Here is a 23,501-nt window from a genome sequence, read left to right on the forward strand (position 1 = left end):
CCCTAAAGAGACATGGGATGATTAGAACTCAAGTCACTGAAACCTGACAAGGTTAAACAGTTTCAAGAGAGTCTAGCCTCAAAACAGTACAGAAATACTGCTTTGCATTGTTATGTATATTTCTGTGTAATTTCACACGTTTACTGGACATTTATTCTGGGAAGTGGGCACATAATTAATTGTATGAGTGGGGGTAGGGGTTTATACAATAAATGTGTGTTTTTGTTAAAATAAGACATTGTTATAGTAGTCAATGGCTGAAATTAAAAGAAAGAAAAAAAAGGAAAAGCGAATGCATGTAAGAAAGCATGTAAGCATATGTAATTGAATGAATGCAATATAGACGGGATTAATGCCATACTTTGAAAAGTTCCAGGGAAAGCTAAAACATCTACAAGGAAATGAGAAAGCACTACTTTCTCGTCTCCTTGGAGATGTTCTAGCTAGACCCCCTCCCAAAAAGTGGATTGGTGTAATTCAAAATTAAAGAAAAGCAATTGATCTAACAAAAACAGAATAAAGGAAATATAGAACAAAAATAATAATAAATCCATCCCTACCTTTTGAGCCCATTCTGAAGCTCTTTGTTCATATTCTTCAGTCCGGGCTTTATCGACACACACCTCTGTAAAATAAAACAAAAAAAAATGTCAATTAATGCGTTAGTTATGAATTGTCATTTTCATTATTCAGACTTGCCTAAAAGGTGGTTGAAGTCCACATCGAGGCGTTTGCGGTATTCAAAGTCTGGGTCGGTGCCGCTTCGATGGAGAACAATTTGAGAAACGCACTCATCTATTATTTTGAAGTACTGAGGTCTAAGGAGAAAAGTAGACGAAAATATAAGATTGATTGTTATCATGCATTTCTACAGGGGGGGAAATATGTATTAAAAATAAAATACAGGTGCAAATGAACCATCATAAAAAGCCTTTGAAAATTATTATTCAAATTAAATTAAATGTTCTGATAGAAACACTTATGTCCATAGAATACAGGCACATCTAATGAAGGGCTTGGTTTGAAGATGAATTATAAACTATTCACTTTGAAGGCCAATGTCATGAGGGGAATTTATTTATTCAACCGTTTTGATCTTTGAAAGAAGAGTTAAAAGTCACTCAAACCCAAATTTGTGTTTATTATTATGTAATAATGTAATTTTCAATCACCATCATGAAAATCAATTAAAGTAAATTTATTTCACTAGTCAATAGTTTCAATAGTCAAATACATCTTACAGAGGGCAATTTAATTAGTAAAAAAAATCTGTCAATGTGAGAATGACATTTACCTGACCAAATAGTCGTTGCGTATGAGCATGAGATGCTGCAGTATGGAGAGAAAATAGGGCTCTGCGTTGCAGTCCTTCACCATGCTGTGTACAATACTGAAAACATCCCCTGGATCGGTGCTGGGAGTCAAGGACTCAAACATGAGATAATCACAGAAAAGATACACAAGTGAAAGGAAAGAATGCCCTGTGGATTTTAATTTAACTTTTTGGTAATCTTGCTACTGAGCTGAAATAATTACAAAGAAGCAATAAACGTTTTTACTGCATATTAATGTGATTTCTAAATAACAGATGCCATTTCACATCAAAAAGATAGAGGCAAAAACAAGGATATTCCAGCTCACCCCTGATGTCCTCCAGTCTATGTGAAAACTCGATCATGTCCTCCTCTTTGTTCTCCTCAAATACCTTTAGTTGAATGTCAAGAGCCTCATTTCTGATGGTTGCCAGATGCTACAGCGTTGCAATAGAAAAGGGGAAAAAGATATGAGGTAGTGTCAAAAAGTACATTAAGAAATACAACAACAAAAAAATTTAATTTTGTGATGACTGGAAAAGCATTCAAACTTCAAAATGAAATAACAATGAAACAAACATCACTGCACTAAACAACTGTGAGGTTCTACTTTATACAATTTATAAAAATTTACTTGGTTTTGGCAAAGAGACAGACATTATGCACTGCAAACAAACATGTAAAGTTATAGATCATAATAAAGCCAGTAGAAGATTATTAGCGCCAATACTGTCAGAGAGAGAATGTGTAAACACTCCACTTGTTGTATAAATTATTTGTTGGAACAAAACTACAATACTTAACTGGAGTGGACAACTCATTTAAATATTAATACAAGGTTGGGGAGAGTTTAGTTTGTGTGTTTTGCTTACAGGCAAGATCTTTCTGAGACCACAGCGCATGAATTCATTTCTTAGGTGCAGTCTGAAGTCCAACTCTTCCGGAGACGTAACTAATGCGTTGATAAACTGCATGCACGCCACCTGCAAACATGGAGAGGACACACAACAATGAGCAGAATGAACCAGGAGAGATGGACAACTACTTCCAGTTGATGAAAAGCACGCTGGGATCCATTTTAAATGAGTTAAGCCCCTGAGAAGCCAAGGACCATAACTAATGCATGTCTATTTTTTTCTTGTCGCCAACTGTGGAGGGAGGGGGGGTGATTTTAATATTAATGCTGCAACCACAGACCCAAGTACACAAACCTAACGAAGTCAATTTGAGGGCATATTCGCTCTTTTGGAAGCATTTTTTCCCCGTAGAGCCGGGTTACTGCACAAGAGACCAGTGCATTCTATGACTCCGCAACTAGCCCAACAAACGCAGAAAGAAAACTCAATTATTGATCAGTGGAGCGGCTCACTCGTGCGTGAAAAGAGCCTATGGCAAATGCGGACACTGGGGAAGGATATTCAGATGTTTACAGGTTCATTTTCTGTCTGATCGCACACTTCTATTTTGTCATTATTCTTTATCTTGTCACTCGAACCTAGTAATTACTGGTGGGAAAACTGGTGGGTTCAAGTCAAAACTTTGACCACTAGCAGCGAGCAGTTTAACATTAAAAAGATACTTCACAAGGCAACACTAAAGTCTGCTTTAGAGTCTGATGTATCTGGTCCAAAGGGAGGTGTTTTCTGTACTAGTATCCTGACACTGAGGGCCCCTCGGTTGTTGATATATAATGACGAGATGATGCCAAGATGTCCATGTACGAGCGAGTTCTTCCTCTTCTACCCAACCACCTCGAACAACACCTTTAATAGACTACAAGTCTCAAAGCGCTTAAAAGATACAGTTGTTACGATTATGGGAAATTATCTTTTCCAATTTTTTTTTTTTTGTTGCTTGTACGTTGCACTTACTTGTAACTGAACAGAGCGATCTCTCAGTCCCTGCACAATGGGACTAAATCTCTCGATGGACCGCCATTCCCCTGCTGTCGTGATGGCTTCCAACACCTTCTCTAGACTGGACCAGGAGAGGAAATGAAAAGTAGACTTTTGACAAGCAAAAACGGAAACAAACTATATTATAAGATTAATGCAATAAGCAGTAAGAATTCAGCCATGTTATTTTAATTAAATAAAATCAGAGTCACATGGTCCACGCCATGTATCTGTTTGACATGTGAACGTCCACACTCAATCAGGACAGTATACATGTTCATCAGAAGATTATAGCAGTGATTTACTGCCTTACTTGGAGATGACAGTAAATTTGCTAGATTAGATCCTTTATTTACACAGTTTAAGTCCTGTTTAGTGATGCCAATTTTGCAACAATGAAGAACATTTCCCTTAGTTTTATTTAGTGCAAAGTTTGAGCATCTAACCTTTGTGAATATGTTTTATGACTGTACACCAAAATTAACTAAATGTAATATTTGATGCCATGGAGAGGAACATACGTGTTCTCCTCGCCCACTATGCAGATGGCCGAGAGCAGCTTCACCACATCAGTCATCATGGCAGACTGACTGGGATCAATGGCTTTTGCCAGCAAGGCAAGACTTTTCTCTTCTGCCAAAATGCGATCCAAGCCATACTGAAAGAAAAGACAACAAAACATCCTCTAATTCTCCTTATTATGAAAACAAAAGTCCTTCATTTCCATTTAATATCATACCAAATTGTTTCTGAATACAAAATATCTGGCTTTGGTAACGAACAAAAAGGGCTAAAATACAGTGTTTATACAAAATGGGCTCACAGAATAATAAAAAAAAAACATTTGTCTAATGACAAAGCTGAACAGTGAGGAACCACCCTATATTTTTACAAATCGTAATATTATGAATATGCAGTTTATTAAAATATACAATGAGGTCCACCATTTGCTGGTCTCTAAGGAGCTATGCTTTGAATGCCCCACCTTTAAACTCACCTTTCTTGCAATAATTTTACAGGTGTTTTTTATTGGTCAAAACAAGCTTGAAAAAACTTGCATAGATGTGCATGAGGTCATTAATAAAAGGATTTATTCACAATAATAGTGTTAACAGTATTTCTTCATACTGAAGTGATGCTATAATAATAGATATGGCTAACTCAACCTTATACATACGTATTTTTATTTTTATCCAAATGTCATTCATGTAACATAAATAGCCCAAAGTTAGATTTATGATGTGGCAACTTTGGGTAAACCATCACAATGCCACTGATGACACATGGTAGACAAAGAAGCTGAGTGTCTTGAAGCAGAAATGTGGAATAAGAAAAGGCTGTGGTGACAGCTGGCAGAGAACACCTGTCTTCTTGGCATTGTTGCTACATCCCATCCCCAGACGCGCTCCAGCCAGGGAAAGGTCTGGGCTGACAGAGCGGCCTACGGGTAAACGCTGCCGTCTGGCTCCTGTTGAGACGGCGGATTACATGAGACCTTACAGCACCGTTTGTGCCAGTGCGCCTGTATCTGCCTCCGCCGGGCCGGGCTCCGTGCGACATTTTAACGTTTTCTAAGCTGCAATACACTGTACAAAAGATGCATGAGAGCATTACCATCTAATTTGGAAAGCTAAAGCTATTGACTTTTTTTAACTTGTCTAGTGGGGCTACACTGTGGGTGGGCCATATGGTTAAATAATTGAGTCAAATGGAGAGCATTTTGTTAATCCAGCAGGAGTGATTGTTATGGGCTGGCTAGTTTCTTTGCACTGCAGTAGTGATTGGCAAAGTGAAGCCCCATGAAACAGCAAAGCATTTCAACCAAATGTTTAGTACTACAACATCCACAATGGTCCAAACCACGTTCTAGGACAGGGGTGGGTATACTACGGCCCGCGGGCCACATACGGCCCGTTTGTCTCTATAATCTGGCCTGCCAAACATGAAAAGTAATATTTTAAAAATATATATATATATATTTTTGCCCTAAGGCCAGACTTGGGCATTTGTGGCCCCAAGGGCAAGATGTGGCCCTCGGCATGTTTTAATCCGGCCCCTAGAAAGATTTTAGTTTCTATTTTTTAACTGTCTGCAACATCTGTCTGCACTTGTATCCTTAATAAAAGCATGAAATTAATTAAATAATAGATTAGCCAGTATGACAGAAAAGTGATATTTAATTTTTTTATTTTTTCACACCAATGATCCCTCCGCGGCCCTCCGCTACTTGCCTGGATTCGAATTTGGCCCTCAGAGGAAAATAATTGCCCACCCCTGTTGTAGGACGAAGTTGCATAAAATTGATTATTTAACTCTCGTTTCACGAACCCTCAACATGGGTCTGACCTTTTTTAACTGTATGGGAGCAGGTGGAGACTCAATGAACTCAGGCTCGAGACTTATGAAAGTGATAAAGTCAAATAAGATCAAATGTTGTTCTTCTGATGAAAAAGAGTAATGAAAAAAACAAAACAAATTTAAAAAAACTGAACACACACAATACCTTGTTGTTCATTATGGCTTTAAGACACTGTACAACTTTATGTTGGTTCTTTTTGTCCATCTTTTCCTGCCTGAAGACAGAGAGTAAGAGCAAAGATAGTAAAAGAGACATTTGTCCACATTTATATCATAAAAAACATAATATCCTCCTCACTCTTTCTTTTGGAGTAGCCTCTCCAGGATTTCCAGCAGAAGTCCAAGACCTTCATGTCCAAAGCTCTGCACCCAACTGCGACAACAAATGGGAACATAGTTTTTTCATTCATAACATATTTTAAATATTTTATAATTGCAATGGAATCAGCTTCAGAGTGTGAGGACCTTTTTATATAGCAAAGTTAAAATCAAATGTGACTTACGAGATTTTTTCATGAAGTTAAATCACAAGCATTAAAATAATGACAAAACAAAATCAAAAACCTACAACAAAAGCTCACCCAACCCTTTTGATTTGTATTCCTCCCAGATACGCATCCAGTCTCTGTAAAACACAGCCAAATTAAAAATCTGCTGCTCTTTGCAAGAGTAAAGAAGATTTGGCCCGATATTATGGGGAAGGTGCCTTTGATGGTCGAGGGACTTGACCGCTGCTTGTAGAGTAATGGAGTAATGACAGTCATATTGAAAATTTAAGGCCAGGCATGTACAGTAATATAGATTTATTTTTCTTTTAAAGGGCATGTTTCCTTTGTGTAGTAAAGACACTTACTTTTAAAGACCAAAGAGAAGTGGGTCTGCAGTACAAACTTACATTATGGCATTATGCAAGTAGAAGTATCAGATGGTATTGCTTTGTTTTGGACTAAATAGGCTATACAAATCCTCTATTTAAAAGTGACTAAATGCTAAACTCATAATGTTGTGTGTAATGAAAACCATCAGGTATAAGACAACGAAACGCTGGTGTGAGCGAGATCATAAGTAAATGCACCTTCCGGCTAATCTCGACATTAGCATTCTATGTTGGTTTGTTTCTAATCAACAAGCCGCATCCCTCCCAGCCTCAAATTTACAGAAACTCTCAAGGTGACAACACAAAACGGGACGTGATTGTCTGAATAAAATGTTGTGCACAGAAGGACAAGGGCTGACCGATTATATTATATTATATCTTTTCATATGTATATTGTTAACTTTAAATAAATAATGCCTTTTATTTGAATAAAAATAAACCTTTCCTTCTATTAGACGTAGATTCAGTAACTGTAGGCCACATACAATATGTAAATTCACAATAATGTTTCTGAAATATGTATTGAGGCAGGGCAATATGGCCAAGAAATTAATATCATGAATTTCTTGCCGCTGGCTCACGATTCATTCACAATACATCGTCTTTTTCTATAGACTTTAAGAAGAGTAATTGGCTCCTTCTCCTGAAAGTATACAGTGATTGGTTAAATCTTGCTGTCCCTTTATGCTTTTGTATTTCCTTAATTTTCATTGGAACTCACTTTGGTCACCTTGAGTGTTGCAAAGAGCTCTATAAGTAAAGATGGATTTATTGATTGAATAGGTGAAATTGGTGGAAAAAAGTGTTTGAGCATTAAATAGAGAAATAGTGACTGTATCGCCAAAATAAGAGATTGTCACAGGGATGAAATCACAATTCAGTTTTGACCATGTCCCCAAGCCCTAGTTGATATGTTTCCAAACTGATATAGGCTGTCTCAGGAAAGCCATTCTTATTGTCCAAAAGCATGCTAAAGCTTGTATGTATCAGCTATAGAGCCATTTTTTTGTTACGGCTTCAGCTTACAGTAGGGAACAAAGGCAGAAAAGTGCTGCAGGAGTCTACATCAGGAATTGTGACAGCATGTAAAAGACAGGGACAAGATAATGAAGAGGGCTGACAAAACCTGTCACGTCCGCACCAATGAAGACAGACCTCTGCCAAGGTAGCAGAGATGTGAGGCTCTCGTGTTGGAGGGAGGGAAAAAAATATATTTAACTTCTCACCAGGCCAAGGCCCAAGCTATTGTGGTTAGGTGTGGAGGTCTTGACAAGTACTTCATTTAAATGCATAGCTCTGTGGCAAGAGCAAGCTAGTTTTTCATCATCAGTCAGTGGGGCAGTGGAGAAAATGGAATAAATGTTTGATCTGAAGCAGGACTTCAGAAACAAAAGGCCTTCCTCTGTCAAGGTATGTGGCTGAATTAAAAAAGATACCAACTGTACTTATGCCGCAAAAATGAAAAAAAAAACATGAGCGTTGAGGCAACTAGACTCAAAGCTCACAAATCCTTCTGTTGAAGACCATGCAAAGTAAAAAGAGGCAAAGGTCAAAGTAAGGTAATCTGATGGGTTTCTGAAGAAAATCACATTTGGAGACCCAAGACAAAAGCGGAAATAAAAGTAGCATAAGGTCAGACGGAGCTGAGGTTAGCCAGATGAGAAAGAAACCCCATTCACCAAGCAACATCCATTTGCAATATGGTGCAGGTGTAAGAGCAGATGTCATTGGTTTCAACCTTCGATCATATTTTTTTTCTGGGCTTTTAAATTGATGTTCAGATGAAATTGATTACCGATTAATCCACGAATTATACACACTATTTACGCATCGTATATACACAAAGGTGAGCGTTTGATTTCTCCGCAAACAATCCGGAGCCTCAAACCGCTCACTTTTCAGTATTTCGTGGATTAAAAGCCCTCCTCACTCTCTAGCTCCAGCCTGAACTAGCCTAGCGCAGCCTAGCCGCTAGCGTCATGGCTGGATCTACCTTTACCTGTTTGAGCTGTCATATGTCGAGTCAGAACCCTGGCTCCTTCTCTGATGATAGGTGCGTGAAGTGCAGTGTAGTGGTAGTTTTGGAGGCCAGGGTTACGGAGTTAGAAGCGCGGATCCGCTGTTTAGAGGAGCTAAAGTCCAGTTATAGTTCGGTTTTAGCGCGAGGGCTACCGGACCGCGCTCCAGGGCGTAGCATTAGCATTAGCAGTAGCAGTAAGGCCGAGCTCAGCCCCTCAGCGTCTCCCGTGCAGCCGGGACTAGACCAGGAACAGAATAGGGACCAATTTGTGACAGTTCGGAGGGGACAAGGCGCTAAACGCCGAACCTTAGAGCAGCGTGAGCTTCACGTCTATAATAGGTTTTCTCCCCTCAGCGATCACACGCCCGCTGAACACACTAGAGAAACTCTTGTAATCGGGAGTCCTATTGTTAGAGACGTGAAGCTGCCAGCTGCTAGCGTTAGGTGTTACCCGGGGGCCAGAATGGGTGACATCGAAGGAAACCTTAGGATCTTAAAGCAGAGTAGGACCCGTTTCCGGCGAGTCGTGATTCACGCAGGCGGTAACGACGCCCGGCGGAGACAATCAGAGGTGCTCAAAGTTCAAGTAGCCGCGGTGTGTGACCGAGCGAAGTCGATGTCAGACACTGTAATATTTTCTGGTCCCCTGCCCAATCGGATCAATGCTGAATTGTACAGCCGTCTTTCAGCATTCAACAGCTGGTTATCTAGATGGTGCCCTCAAAACAACGTAGTCTTTATTGATAACTGGAGTGCGTTTTGGGGAAAGCCCGGGCTCATACGCAGGGATGGCATCCATCCGACTTCGGAGGGTACATCCCTATTAGTTCGGAATTTGACCGATAGTCTTAGTCGTGTTAAGTGACCATCTAGGGATGAGCCCCAGGTGCAGAGCAGCAGTTTAAGACTCTCCTCTGTCGCTGAACTCTCGCCCGTTCTGTTACATGTGAAGTGTTCAGATTCAAGACAGATAGAGACTGTGTGTGTCCCTCGTGTCCCTCGTACAAATAATGCCAAAAAGTCACATCTCAGAAAAAATATTTCAGGCGTCAGACCAAATAACTTAAGGAAAATAACAATCACAAATGACACAAATATACAAATGAATAAACACGTAAAATGTGGACTGCTAAACATTAGAGTAATTTCCTCCAAATCGCTCTTAGTTAATGAATTAATTAGTGACTATAACATAGATCTTCTAGCTCTAACTGAAACGTGGCTTCAACAAGACGACTACGTCAGACTAAATGAGTCCACCCCACCCACCCATGTTAACTTTCAGACTGCCAGGAGCACAGGCCGAGGTGGTGGTGTGGCAGTGATCTCACACTCAAGCCTACTCATGAGCCCTAAAACTAACAATGCATTTCACACATGTCCAAATATGAAAAACCAAAAAGGAGTTTTGTTCATAGTTATCTACCGACCTCCTGGTCCCTATTCAGAGTTTTTAACAGAGTTTTCTGACTTTATATCAAACTTAGTGTTAGCCTGGGATAAAATAGTTATAGCTGGAGACTTTAATATCCACGTGAACATGAGTGATGACGCTCTCAGTAATGCCTTCAAAGCCTTGTTAGACAGCATTGGTTTCACTCAGAATGTAAATAAACCGACTCACACTCACAAGAACACTCTGGATCTTGTCCTAACGTATGGAACAGAGATTAGTGACCTCATTGTCCTCCCTCAAAACCCTATATTGTCAGATCATTTCCTAATTACATTTCAGTTTATTCTTAAAGATCATCCAGTCCCACAAAATAAAGTTATAATGAAAAGGACAATATCTGAAAAATCTATCTCAAAATTCAAAGAAATAAGAGCCAATATTCAGTGACATGTCATGTGATCCTGCTGAGAATAGTTTTAGTCCCAGTATAAGGGATCAATTTGTCGACTTGACCATGAATTCTCTGAAGTCTGCTCTTGACGTTGTAGCGCCGTTAAAACAGAAGGTCATTAGGCCAAAGCGCGCCTCCCCATGGTACAACCAAGAACTGCGTTCACATAAACAAAGAGTTAGAAAGCTAGACGGATTATTTCGTCGCTCTCACACAGAAGAATCCCTAAAAGCATGGAAAAGTTGCCTGCTGTCCTATAAGCAGGCTCTGCATAAGGCCTAAACCAGATATTATTCAAATCTAATAGAAGTCAACAAAAGTAACACTAAATTCCTTTTCAGCACTGTAGCTAGGCTAACAAACTGCCACAGTGCAGTAGAGCCCTCAATCCCAGCTACACTCAGCTCTGATGATTTCCTCCTATTTTTTAACAATAAAATAAAAACAATCAGAGATAAATTAGATGAAATTACCCCCGCTATTAGCCCTGAACTAGCCCAAGCTGTAAATCTAACGTCCCATATAAATCCACCTGTAAACTTAGAAAAGTTCACAGCTGTTGAGATAACTTCAGCCATTATGTCCTCTAAAAGCTCAACTTGTGTCCTAGACCCTATTCCAAGCAGACTCCTCAAAGACATTCTCCCCCTAATTATAGACCCTATTCTTAATATAATAAATACTTCACTCCAAAGTGGCTATGTTCCACAGTCCTTCAAACATGCAGTCATTAAACCTCTTCTGAAAAAGCCTAATCTAGATCCCGACCTATTGGTAAACTACAGACCTATTTCAAATCTTCCCTTCGTCTCTAAAATCCTTGAAAAAGTTGTAGTAAAACAGCTTTGTCGCCACCTGCAGGACAATAACTTATGTGAAATTTTCCAGTCAGGGTTCAGAGGCCACCACAGCACTGAAACTGCACTAGTTAAAGTCACAAATGATTTGTTATTAGCCGCTGACGATGGACTGGTCTCAATCCTGGTTCTGTTGGACCTCAGCGCAGCGTTTGACACCATTGACCACAACATTCTACTGCAGAGGTTAGAATGTGATGTAGGTGTTGGAGGAACAGCCCTCAGCTGGTTTAAATCCTATTTATCTGATAGGTACCAATTTGTTAATGTAAACAAGAGCTCCTCACCATGCTCTAAAGTAATTTACGGTGTGCCACAGGGTTCGGTACTCGGTCCAATTCTGTTTACTCTTTATATGCTGCCATTAGGCAACATTATCAGAAAGCATGGCATTAACTTCCACTGCTATGCAGATGACACTCAGCTGTATTTATCAATGAAACCTGATCAGAGCGATCAAGTAGACAGACTTAGTGCTTGTGTGAAGGAGATAAAAACCTGGATGACACTTAACTACCTGCTTCTTAACCCTGAAAAAACCGAGGTCATTGTGCTTGGCCCTAAGCATCTACGAGACGGTCTATCTGAGCAGATAGCCACACTGGACAATGTCAGGTTGCCTCCAGTTCTACTGTAAGAAACCTTGGAGTCTTATTTGACCAGGAGCTCTCATTTAAAGCTCATATAAATCAAGCTTGTAAAACAGCCTATTTCCATTTGCGCAACATAGCCAAAATCAGAAGAATCCTGCTTAAAAGCGATGCTGAAAAACGTATCCATGCATTTGTAACGACTAGATTAGACTACTGTAACTCCCTGCTTGCAGCGTGTCCTAAAAGCTCCATAAAATCTTTCAACTGGTTCAAAATGCAGCAGCAAGATTACTAACAGGAACAAAAAGAAGAGAGCACATTACGCCAGTGCTGAAGTCTCTTCACTGGCTCCCCGTCGAGTTTAGAATCAAATTTAAAATTCTACTCTTGACCTACAAAGCTATAAATGACATGGCCCCATCCTACCTCAAAGATGCTATAGAACCATATCATCCAAACAGAGCTCTTCGCTCTCAGAATGCTGGCCTTCTGGTGGTCCCAAGAGTCTCTAAAAGTACTGTAGGAGGTAGAGCGTTTAGCTACCAAGCCCCTGTGTTATGGAATCAGCTCCCGACCCATGTTAAATATGCCGACACAGTCTCTTCATTTAAGTCCAGGCTTAAAACGTTCCTCTTCGAAATCGCTTATGGTCAGACTAGTTAGGAACAGAAACATAAACCCACAGCTTTAGCTACGCTGCCCTAGGAGTAACTATGCTGGGGGAAGTATGACAGCTTGAGCACTATCCTCTTCTTCTGACTACTTATGCTATCAAACAATATTTATTTTTTAATTCCACTTGCAAACTGTTCACCGCCTTCTTTTTCTTTCTCACTCCTGAGGACCTGTGGACCCAGATGTCCCTCTCCTGGTGAAGTGGTCCCTGCCCTGTGTGGACGGTCCCTCATCTGCCTGAGGAGTGGGTCCAGCTCGCCTCCGACGGTCCCTCATCTGCCTGAAGAGTGGCTCCAGTTCGCCTCCGACGGTCCCTCATCTGCTTGAAGAGTAGCTCCAGTTCGCCTCCGACGGTCCCTCATCTGCCTGAAGAGTGGGTCCAGTTCGCCTCAGTCGGTCCCTCATCTGCCTGAAGAGTGGGTCCAGCTCCAGTCTCCCTCGTGTCCGTCTGTCCGTCTGTGAGAGTCGGATCTCTCCTTCACTGGAACTCCTCCAGGTTTCTACGCTTTTTTCCCAAAGAGGTTTTTTTTGTAGTTTTTCCTGGCCGAGAAGGAGAGTCTAAGGACAGAGGACCCTGGGACATCGTCCCTCGCCACCACAGACATTGTCTGACTCCATCGCCACCACAGACATTGTTGATTCATTTCTCCCCGTGGCCCTCAGAGGCAACTGTTGTTGTGATTTTGGGCCTTACAAAAATAAATTGATTTGATGATTTGATTTGATGAAATGCAGGACATCGCTCTGAGGACTGAATACAAGGCCTCCACTCAGAAATGTGGTTCATATTTTGTCACACTGTCACCTGATTATATAAAACTAATTACATTAAACCATGTTCCTCTTTGCTTTCTCTTATTTGCTTTAAAACCTTAGCTGAACCCTTTTTTTCCTTGCAAAATTATATTATTTAAATTATGCAAAATTATAATAGATGCCAACTGATGTCGTTGTTTGTAGAATTCATATGCAGCCTTTGTAGCGTTTGTCAGTTTGGGATACCAAAGAGAAGAGACAGAAACGTCTACTTTCATCTCCCAGATTACGGTACACATTTTAATAAATTCAAATATTGTAACATTGTAATGCATTGTATATTATCATTGAGATAATGCAAAATAATAGAGAATAACATTTTTGTCCATATAGTTTTCAACATCCTGTGACCACACTTTTCTGTCAAAGTGGGTTAAGTGGTTTGTAAGTATTTGACATGCGGTCTAGAAAGACTGTGCTGTGATTAAAGCATTTTAAATTGTGTTTGCTAATCTGGCGTGCTCTGCCAGCCCTTGGGTTTCATTAGCTGTAACATCTGGCACCCTCCCACATCCCAAATGAGAAACTTCAATCACATTCAAAATCCCAATGTCCTTAGTGTCTGTGCTGTGAGGTGCAAAATGATCAGAAAAGTCCATTGCACGGCTTTCTAAATGCTAAACTACAATTGCAGCGAAACTGTGTTGTCAAGACTTGAAAAACATGTCCCTTCTGTCAGCAATAATGTAATTAATAAATGTACACACGTATTTGATACAGGAAATAATCTGCATTTATTAGAATTATCATTGTGTTGTCATCTTCATTCCAGAAAATACATACACACGATTGTCAGTGGCATATGACTTACTACTCAAGACAAAGTACCTCTGGTGTGTTCAAGATATATTTTTTGTTACATATGAGTGGAGGCATTCATATTTAACATTAGAATATTAACATTAGAATATTAACATTGTATTTGAGGGGAGACTATGGTTATTGTATATGGTCGTGGTCTATGAGGTTCCCTTTGCTTTTAGCATGCTTGTGGCTATGGGCTGAACAATTTACTACTTGTGATAATCGCAATTTTACAGATGCAGAGGCACGCGATGATGGCCCTTTCAAAAGCCACACATGCGTCCAGCATTTGGAGGTAAATGGAGCAGCTCCGCCTCTCTGGCCTGGTGAGTCGAGCCGTCTGCAGTCGGTAGCTTCAACGTTTTACACTCTGCGCATCCAGAGTACTCTGCGTGTTTATGCTACACTTTCCTCTTGGTTCAGGTACATGTTAAATCGAGTTTATGTGGTGAAAACATCGGCCTTTAAAACGCTGTCACCACGCAGGATTAGGGGCTTCCAGAGAATGATATCAGCCAAAGATCTCGCTCTGACCCTCGCTTCGCTGCACTCGCTTCGCTCTTACCTCTCTTTCTGCTATTGTCTCTGCTTTGGCAATTTGTGTATCTGACAAATGGATGCTACGTGTGCATTTATGTAATTTCCTTTGGCTCCTTATTCCATGCATGTGTTAGTGGGACAAACTGCCTTCTTTTGCTTTGCCCTTTCTGTTCAAGTTTTATCAGTTAAACTTATGCTGCAAACTGTCCCTGCTTAAACGATAGACTTTTAGAACTGCTTGTGAATTTCTATCTCTCCTTAATCCATGCACGTTAGTGTGGAAATGTGATTCCAGTGGTGTGAGGCCGCACTGTGGTGCTTAATTTGAATGCTGTAAAAGATTATCGCAATGAAATCCCAATTGCAATACTCATTGAAATTATGAGTTTTGGCATTGCATGCATTTAGACAAAGGAATATACGATAGCAACTTTCACCAATATTTTGAAGAGAATTATGTAATAAAAATGTTTAAATAATGCCAATACTTCCGATTCTGACTTGCCAAATCTTAATCTATATGGAGCCTCGTCCGCCCACTTTGAGACCTATAATTGTATTCAAAATTGGTTTCTGAAACTTTAACTGCCATGTTAGTCTAACGTTTTGAATATTTAAAAGTTTTATATGTGTTAATATTTTTAAACTGGACATTGTTACCATGTAACTTATCATATAACTAACATCCCCTGTGCCTTGAAGCTCTTTGAGTTTGAGGGAAAATTAATGAGAAATTTGCTTTTGGAACCCACAAAGTGGACTTGAACAATCAAGCGCCATAAGACCTCCGGTGTAAGGTGGCATTTGTAAACACTTTTCATGCCATGGAAACACGCACATTCACACATCAATGGAGCTCACCAGTCCCAGCCACTTCGAAGTTTGCTGTGATTTGCTGTAGTTCCGGAAGTAAATTTCTCATAAATTTTTGCTATAGGGATTTGGAAAAAAAATTAAAAAGCATTTAAGTGTGGTCGCTAAGCAGCTATGTGGTAGCTAATATCTAGAAAGCAAATGTTTTCAGTCTAAAAAACACATATACAACTTATTTTAATAACTTGGCCATTTATAAAGTTTCAGAAACAGATTATAAAAATAATTATAGGTTTTGTGCTCATTACTTACCATGTAGCTGATCAGCATTAATATGATAGAATTCAAATGTAATACATTTTTCATTAAATTAATAGAATGTTTACGTCTGGACCCAAGCTGTGGGCAGTCACTGGTGAGATCCATTGGTACTGAATCCTGGCCCTATTCAACTGTGAGCCATCATGGATAAACATAATTGTGAGGAAAAAGAACATTAAAAATAAAGAAAACAAATTCATCATCCCGTTCCCCAAGAAACAAAAGCAGTCATAAATCACTGAGAAAAATGAGGCGTCTTATCAGGCTAACTTCACAGCTAAGGTAGCTTGACTTCTAACAGCGTCTCAGGAGAATGCCTCCAAGGTTCCCATGTAATACAGCACAGTGTTGCAGCCCGCTAACGCCGCTATGAGCCAGAAATAAAACATTTACTTCATATTGGTGTTCTGGCGCAAACCAAGTGAACTCACTACTCGTGGCTCTCCTGAGATAAGAGGAAGCTTGTAGTCGCACTGTATGAAACATGTAAAATGGACATTCCTTTCATTAGGTAGATGATGTCGTACTATAGTCATGTGGGTGTAATCCTCATTAGTCCAGTACTACAATTTCTTTATTGCTTGTAAGGATAGGGAGAAAATGAATTGCAAAATGCAGCAAGTAAACATAGTGTTTCACATGTTTGAATGTAAATGTTCTTTTGGAAAGCGCATAATACATAATATGTGTGGGTAAATGTTTCAATTCAATTCAATTCAATTTATTTTTGTAACGCCCAACGGTTGCCTCTGAAGGCCACAGTGAAGATGTTTAAAGTAAAAAAAAAACACTTTTAAACATTAGTGAGGACGGCAAATGTATATTTCACATTTTCATAAACTTGCCTTTAGTTGGGATTGTAGTTTTTTTTTTAAACCAGCACATTTTTGCATCTTTAATACAATGCACTTCTTCACAATCTCGATGAAATTAAGCAAATTCAAAGTTTCACTGACGTTAATTCAAATAATCATTAAAATAAATAAATACAAATATTTAGACAAAAAAAAACACCAATGTAACATCATTGACAATACTATTATATTGTGGATGCAGCTTGTGCTCCGTCTGTAGCAGGTGCATGAAAAGTCCCCAAGGTTTATTAAAACCTGCATAAAAGAAGAACCCTCAACTTAAGCCTGAACCTGAAGGCCACTTTTTAATACAAAATCAAAAACCAATTTCCACTTGTTTGTCACGTCCATTTATCAAATCGCTTTAATACAATTACATTCAGTAGCCTTGCTGGTCTGGGTGTCTGGTATTGTGGCCTCCTCTGTGGATGAGTGTGTGGGAGTTGGAAAAGGGTCCCAGGGTCAGTGAAGGCGTCATAGTGCAATGCTTAGAGCCTTCATGCAGACCGTATTACCTTTACCACAAGAGAACTACTGTGGAGGAATGAGAGTCAGACCGAAAAAGTGGAGAGTGCAACAACAACAACAACAAGCAGATAATAGATGGAGGTTAGGGCAAGGGCCAGTTCTTATTAGGAAGACAAACATATAGCTATTGTTTTAGCTAAACCAACAAAGAAAGTTATAACTTTCTGCAACTTAGTGTTTGTCGTGTTTGGCCTCTGAAATTACTTTTTATGTTGGGAAAAATTCATACAAAAATGCAAACATGTCCAGATGACTACTACAAGTTAATCTTTCTCTACAACACCGTAATATCTATCAAATAAAAAGTTTAGGGCAAAGCTCAGTCTCTATAACAAAGAAATGTATTATATTTTATTCAAAATAGGATTGCAACTAACAATTATTTTGGTAATCGATTAGTCTAGCATCAGAAATAAACAGTGACTTTGACGGAAGCAAAAACCAATGTGCAAGAAAACAGCAGCGAGCAAAAGGTTCAAATTATATTTGTATTAGCACCACTGTGATCAAGCTTTGGTTCACAAAACACATATAGTCGTCATTGTCTAGTGTGGCGGCCCTGTCTAACATGTGAAGAATATTAAATGATTACTAAAGAAATACTCGCTCTCAAAAGCCAACAAATCCAAAACCTGAATGAACCCGACTAATATTGAAGGGGATAGAAAAATATTACAGTTGTATTTCTTAAAAGTACATTGGGTCAATTTTAGCTTGTTTCATGCATTTTTGTCATTACAAATTAATCAATCAATATATCAATCAATATATCAATCAATATATCAATCAATATGTCGATATATAAATATATCTATAGATATAGATAGATATATAGATCCATATATATATATATATATTGTCCACTACATGATGCAAGCATCTGAAAACAACAGTGAAGAGCTTTACACAATTGTTGCATAAGTACATTTGTTTGAAAAACAGATCAATATGCTGCAGGGCACACGGCTATGAATTGGTAAACGGTGAAATGGAAAACATAAAGAAAGTGCAATGGTTCTTTAGGTCTTTGTGGTATATGTATACATTGTTTTGTTTGTACTTTAATCATTGTTTGTACTTTAAACATTTCACTTTCAATTTAAGTAGTGAAATGAATCCCCACAGAGTGCTCTCCCCAGAATTTTTTTAAGGGATGGTAAATACGCCTCATACGGGATTGCATTTTCCTCCAAGGATGGTTTAACGTACCTTCATTATTTCCAAAGGTACACGCACCCTAAACATACTATTACATGATGTATAGGCCTATCCACCATCAAGAAATTTAAATAATGGCTACGCAAAACTTAATGGAATCATGGAAATGAAAAATATACATAAAGACATAGTGATTTCAATGTATTACGCGGACGGCACGCTCAGCACGGACGCTCGCCACGGGTTTTAGGAATAGTTTATTTTTCCCCTATATCAAAAAAAAACGGATGGTGGGCCATTTCGATTTATCATGTTAGGGATGGCGGGGGCCCTGAATGTAAGTAGCGAGACCCCTGCCACACTGCTGTAAGTAACAATAGGCATGTGCATTATGTTATAGGGCTAGCAATCATATATACTCTGCCTCGTTTCTCTCCAAAATAGCCCAAACAGGAATGAAAAGTACCAAGAATATCTTCGTAATAGACAGGCCTGTAAGATGAAAGCGTGTTCTGATAGATGTGGTCGTTACCTGACGGGGTTACTGGTGAGAGACACTCGTAGAGAGTCCAAACAAGCAAACAGCCGCTCATCCATCACCCCTGATTTTAGCTCTCCTACAAACTCTTGAGGAGATATCTGATGGCTGCTTCTCAGACTGCCCTGCAACAAATTACAGAGATAAAAAAAACATTTAGAGAAGCAGGGGAAAGTAACTCAAAGTGTCTGGGTGTGTGTGTAGATTGATGCTCAATATTTGTTAAAGAAGAGATAATTACTTTATTGTTGTCTATATCGTTATAATCTGTAACACCTGGATCATTATTTAACATTTTAAATAAACACAACACTGTGTTTATTGTTTACAAGTCCCGGATTTCCGTCTGCCCCTTTACGGTATGACACCTTAAACAAAATCACAATAAGTGCAGTGCTGCCGGATCACGACCTCACACCATATTAAGGTATTATTGAAAACTGTGATAACATTTACAAAAAAAATAACACCGCCTTACTTTTTCTTATTTACAGGTGTAGAAGTAACGTTTTAGAAGCTAGGCCCTCGTCACGCTATGGAAAACTACAATTCACAGAAGCGAACAGCAGATTTGGTTCTGCATTGGTACCAAAATGGTTGTGCGACGTTGCTGAATCCTGTGCATCACAAGATAAGATGCAGAAACTACGTAAAACTAACACTTTACAGTGGGTAAAGGATAAAGAAAAATATTAAAAATCAATCTTGCATAATATGTATGTCTCCTTTAAATTGTTCAAGCCAAATGTGAATGAATACACCGACAGATTACGCAGAATAAAGGCTTTGTTATAATTGTCTCACATGGAGTTGTGTGTTAATTGATCCATGCATGTCGAGTAGCCTTGGATTTCTAAGTAAATATACTTGAAAACTGTAGAATCTAGGTCATACACACATCGTACAAAAATGTTGAGTTGCCATTTACCCAACTAAATCGCTATAAATGAGTTGATTGCTACAATGAAAGCAAGTGGGGGTAAGGCCAGCATGTTGCAATAAACAAAATGTAAAATGACCTATGTAGCTGACTTATGACTAAATACCAGAAAAAGTGTGAGGAGTGTTTAATGTACTACTACGATATTTCAAAAGCTAATTTAATATTAATTGAAAAAAGGCTGGCACTGGGATGGATATATATATATATATATATATATATATATATATATATATATATATATATATATATATATATATATATTATATATATATATATATATATATATATATATATATATATATATATATATATATATAAAAACAAACAAGCCTCGTCCAAATTACTTATTCAACAAAATCTGTATAAAGTTGGGAAAGCAAATACTAAGCCTTCAGGATTATGACATGTTTGTGGTCGCCTCATTTCTGGGCCTTGGAAAGACACCAAAAAGCTTACTTAAAGCCTAGGGTTAGCGATAAACCCAAAGCTTATTTTGTGTTCTTTTTTATTTGACACAATTTCAAGTCTCTTAATTAGTTCCCAAAACTTTGATTATTTACACCAAAAATGACACATTTTCCAAACAACTTATTCTCAAAAGACTTCCCATTTCACTTCATGATGGATCAAGACTTGTAGATTAAAAAAATTAAAACTACTTTTGTTGTTTTGTTGTAAATCCTGATTTAATATCCTTCCTGAGAAAACAAAACCGTAAAGTATTCACTGGCAGAAGTGATAAAAATCAATATCTAGTTAGAGCCTTTTTTGTGAAAAGCCCACAAGACATGTATTGATTAGTTCTTTAGTTGTGTTGTTTATCAAAATATTTTACAAAGGTTTTGGATCCTCATTCTGCATTTATAATCATGTAAATGTTATTATAGTTATTCCTCCTGAACTGCTGTGACACCGGTATGTCACAATACAAAATCAACATTTGAGTCATTGAACAATTGAAGGAGAATCATTCATACTCTAGTGAGGGAGGCCAGAAGACAGCAGGTAAAGTCTAATTAATTAAATCCATGCCATAAACCCTGTCCTCAGATGTAGTACATCTACAGACAATACGTGCAAGACATTTGAAACTCTAGCACGCTGCGTGTCTGTTGTGCTCGAGGGTGGCATACAGCGCTGCAAGTGAGAGCCAGCTGCACTAATGCCAAGACGTCACATATCATTGGGTGTGTTTTTGATTCATCAAAGGCCTCTGAAATCTGCCTGTATCATTGCTGGCAGGAAAAAATAATCCCCAACCCTTGCAAGCTGCCAAAACAATGGAAGTGTGCCCAGTCTGTCACTCCCCTGACACGTCAAGCCCCGAACTGTAGTCATTTCAATATTTGCTCTCAGGTGAATATGCTCCAGCTTCTGTTTGGGGAAAAAATATGTCAAAACTTCACTCACCAAATAATTTCTTACTTTTGTTATGCGAAATGTTATGTTCTGTAAAATAAAATAAAAATAATGCGGGAGCCGAAAACAAACTATTATCTATTATCTTAATTTTTAGTACCTCTGCTTCGTACTAGAGTTCTCTTATAAGGCTCCCTTATAAAATTTGGTTTATAAATTAAATATAAATCTTTTTTACTCTAGGAACAAATCCTGTTTTACATGTTCTGACATGACCAATTATTTATGCCAAATTTCTGCTGTGGACGTTGGATTTTCTCCATTTTGAGCTACTATTGCATCCATGTAAATCAATTTGTGAGGGGGGGCGCTACTGAGCAGTCGTTCAATATTTTTTCCCTCAAAATTAGAGCTCACTGATCTCTAATTTTCTATACCATTTACTAGCATATTTGTCATTATTTACTACTTGATTTTTGCAATTTACCTAAATATTTTACAGTTACTATTGTGCTTAAGCCCAAATAATTGGCTAATAATCAACAATCAATATTAATGTTAGTCTAATGTGTTTATTGTGGGACATCAATGAAAGATTAATTTGTTAAAAAGACATTTAAAAGGTTTGATACATTGTGAACATACATTCATCACAGACGTTCCTCTGAGTGCGCACGAGTGTGAGACTGGAACTAGAGTTGAGGCGTAAACTTCACTGCTGTTATATGCAATGTGCAATGCTGAGTTGGAGGGAAGACAGGGTGTTTAACGGGACAAAGATGCAAGCGGGAGCTGTACGTCTCCAGACAGAGCTGATGATCACAGCGGTGGCACCTCGTCCCTTATCCATGTTTGGAGTACTCTTTCTCCACTGTGAGGACTTTAAAAGGATGTGGTATGGATGGAGGTGGCCACAAGGTTGCACGAGTGAGGCAGAGCAAAAAAATATGTCTGTTTACCGTAACATGACCGACCCGCTTCGAAACTAGCTAACTGGAAAAAAAATATCAGCATTTTGTTGAAAAAACGTCAAAATCTTTTATTTTTCAATGATTTCGCCGATTCACAGACCGGACTTTCCTAAACCGCCATGTCAAATATTTTATTCACGCTGATAAACCTATCTTTCATCTCAAAGGACTGAGAACGCATCACGCAACACATCTTCATTTTCAGTCCTACACAAGTAACTGTAACAAATCGGAATACCCATAAAAGCCGAGATATTGCTTTTTACAAGTTGGTTTGCCTCTGTCGGCGCCACTGAAGTCTGCATGTTTCTCTGTCAGGGTGTGAAATTTGACTTACGCAAATGCATTCTGGGATTGAAACACGCCCAGCAGCGTCATCACAACAAACATGGCGGCGCCCGTGTCCCCCGCATGATCCCCCCGCTCGCCTTCGCTACCAAAATAAAGGATAGCGGGGTACAAAAGGTCGATTAAAATATCTTAAAATCGGGTTGATAGACGTTTTCCGTCATTGACTGTTGAAGCCTGACCCCTGGTGGTCACTCCGACACTGCCTTCAAAGTAAAAAAAATAAGAATTTGCCTACCGTCCGAGCCAGATGAATAATGTTGACTCGGGTTACAGCAAATAGACAATTTATTTGGGGTAGCCTCAGCAACTTTGTCAAAATGATGCCAAATATTTTGTTTTGTCTTATATTTCACCGACTCACCGACCGTTTTTCAAAAAAGCGTTGTGTTGAATGATTTTGTATCACTGGAACTCACTAGAAATATTTTAAAGCCAAAAATGTTGCGACAACCATCGAGAAATGAAACCAACTCAAACGGAGAATGTCTCATTGACTGTTGAATTAGAATCACGACGCCTGGTGGTCACTGGCAGAAAAAATGAAAATGGCGACGACAACATGTCTGATCAATGTGTTCGTGACAGATCGGTCAAAGCGAGGACACAGAGTGAGAATTAAGAATGAGTTGATGGTTTTAAGACTGATACGTGCGTGATGCTAGTGATAGATGATATTGATTGCTATTCTGTAACGCTGTGCGCCAACTGAGCGTCCGAGAATTCAAACGAAGTGGAGTTAAACCAACAACGGGATTTGACGGGGCTTGAAATATGCAGACTTTGACTTCAAAGTTAAAACAAAATAAATGTTTACCTACCTACCTACCTACCTACCTAACCACTTGAAAAATGTTGGGTCGGGTTACAGCAAACATACAATTTATTTTGGGCAGCCTGAGACTGGGACCAGAACTTCGGGCTGAGGCAAGGAGGGACCGGAGAGATGGACACCATGGGAAACACTAGGTCTAAACAGTCACAAGGACAGGACAGGAGTTATCCATAGTGTGAGGACTTTAAAAGGATGTGGTTTGGATATGTGAAGATGCAGTTTGATGCACATCAACATT

At 38.9% G+C, this 23,501-nt stretch overlaps 1 protein-coding gene across 1 annotated transcript in view; it reads right to left on the bottom strand.

Annotated features, from left to right (window-relative positions):
• The window catches only part of LOC140381587 (protein diaphanous homolog 3-like), a 192,132-nt gene that overhangs the window by 154,743 nt on the left and 13,888 nt on the right, over nucleotides 1-23,501 (bottom strand). The window contains exons 6-15 of the mRNA XM_072465652.1: nucleotides 18,802-18,932; nucleotides 5,865-5,939; nucleotides 5,712-5,781; nucleotides 3,730-3,866; nucleotides 3,185-3,290; nucleotides 2,186-2,296; nucleotides 1,632-1,750; nucleotides 1,295-1,411; nucleotides 700-818; nucleotides 561-625 (exon numbers count right to left, since the gene is read on the bottom strand). Of these exons, the coding sequence (XP_072321753.1) occupies nucleotides 561-625; nucleotides 700-818; nucleotides 1,295-1,411; nucleotides 1,632-1,750; nucleotides 2,186-2,296; nucleotides 3,185-3,290; nucleotides 3,730-3,866; nucleotides 5,712-5,781; nucleotides 5,865-5,939; nucleotides 18,802-18,932 (1,050 nt within the window). The remainder of the gene's footprint in view (nucleotides 1-560; nucleotides 626-699; nucleotides 819-1,294; nucleotides 1,412-1,631; nucleotides 1,751-2,185; nucleotides 2,297-3,184; nucleotides 3,291-3,729; nucleotides 3,867-5,711; nucleotides 5,782-5,864; nucleotides 5,940-18,801; nucleotides 18,933-23,501) is intronic.

Source organism: Eucyclogobius newberryi, unplaced genomic scaffold (assembly GCF_026437365.1).
Source record: "Eucyclogobius newberryi isolate DKJ021-1_F unplaced genomic scaffold, fEucNew1.0.hap1 SCAF_5, whole genome shotgun sequence".
Taxonomy (NCBI): Eukaryota; Metazoa; Chordata; class Actinopteri; order Gobiiformes; family Gobiidae; genus Eucyclogobius; species Eucyclogobius newberryi.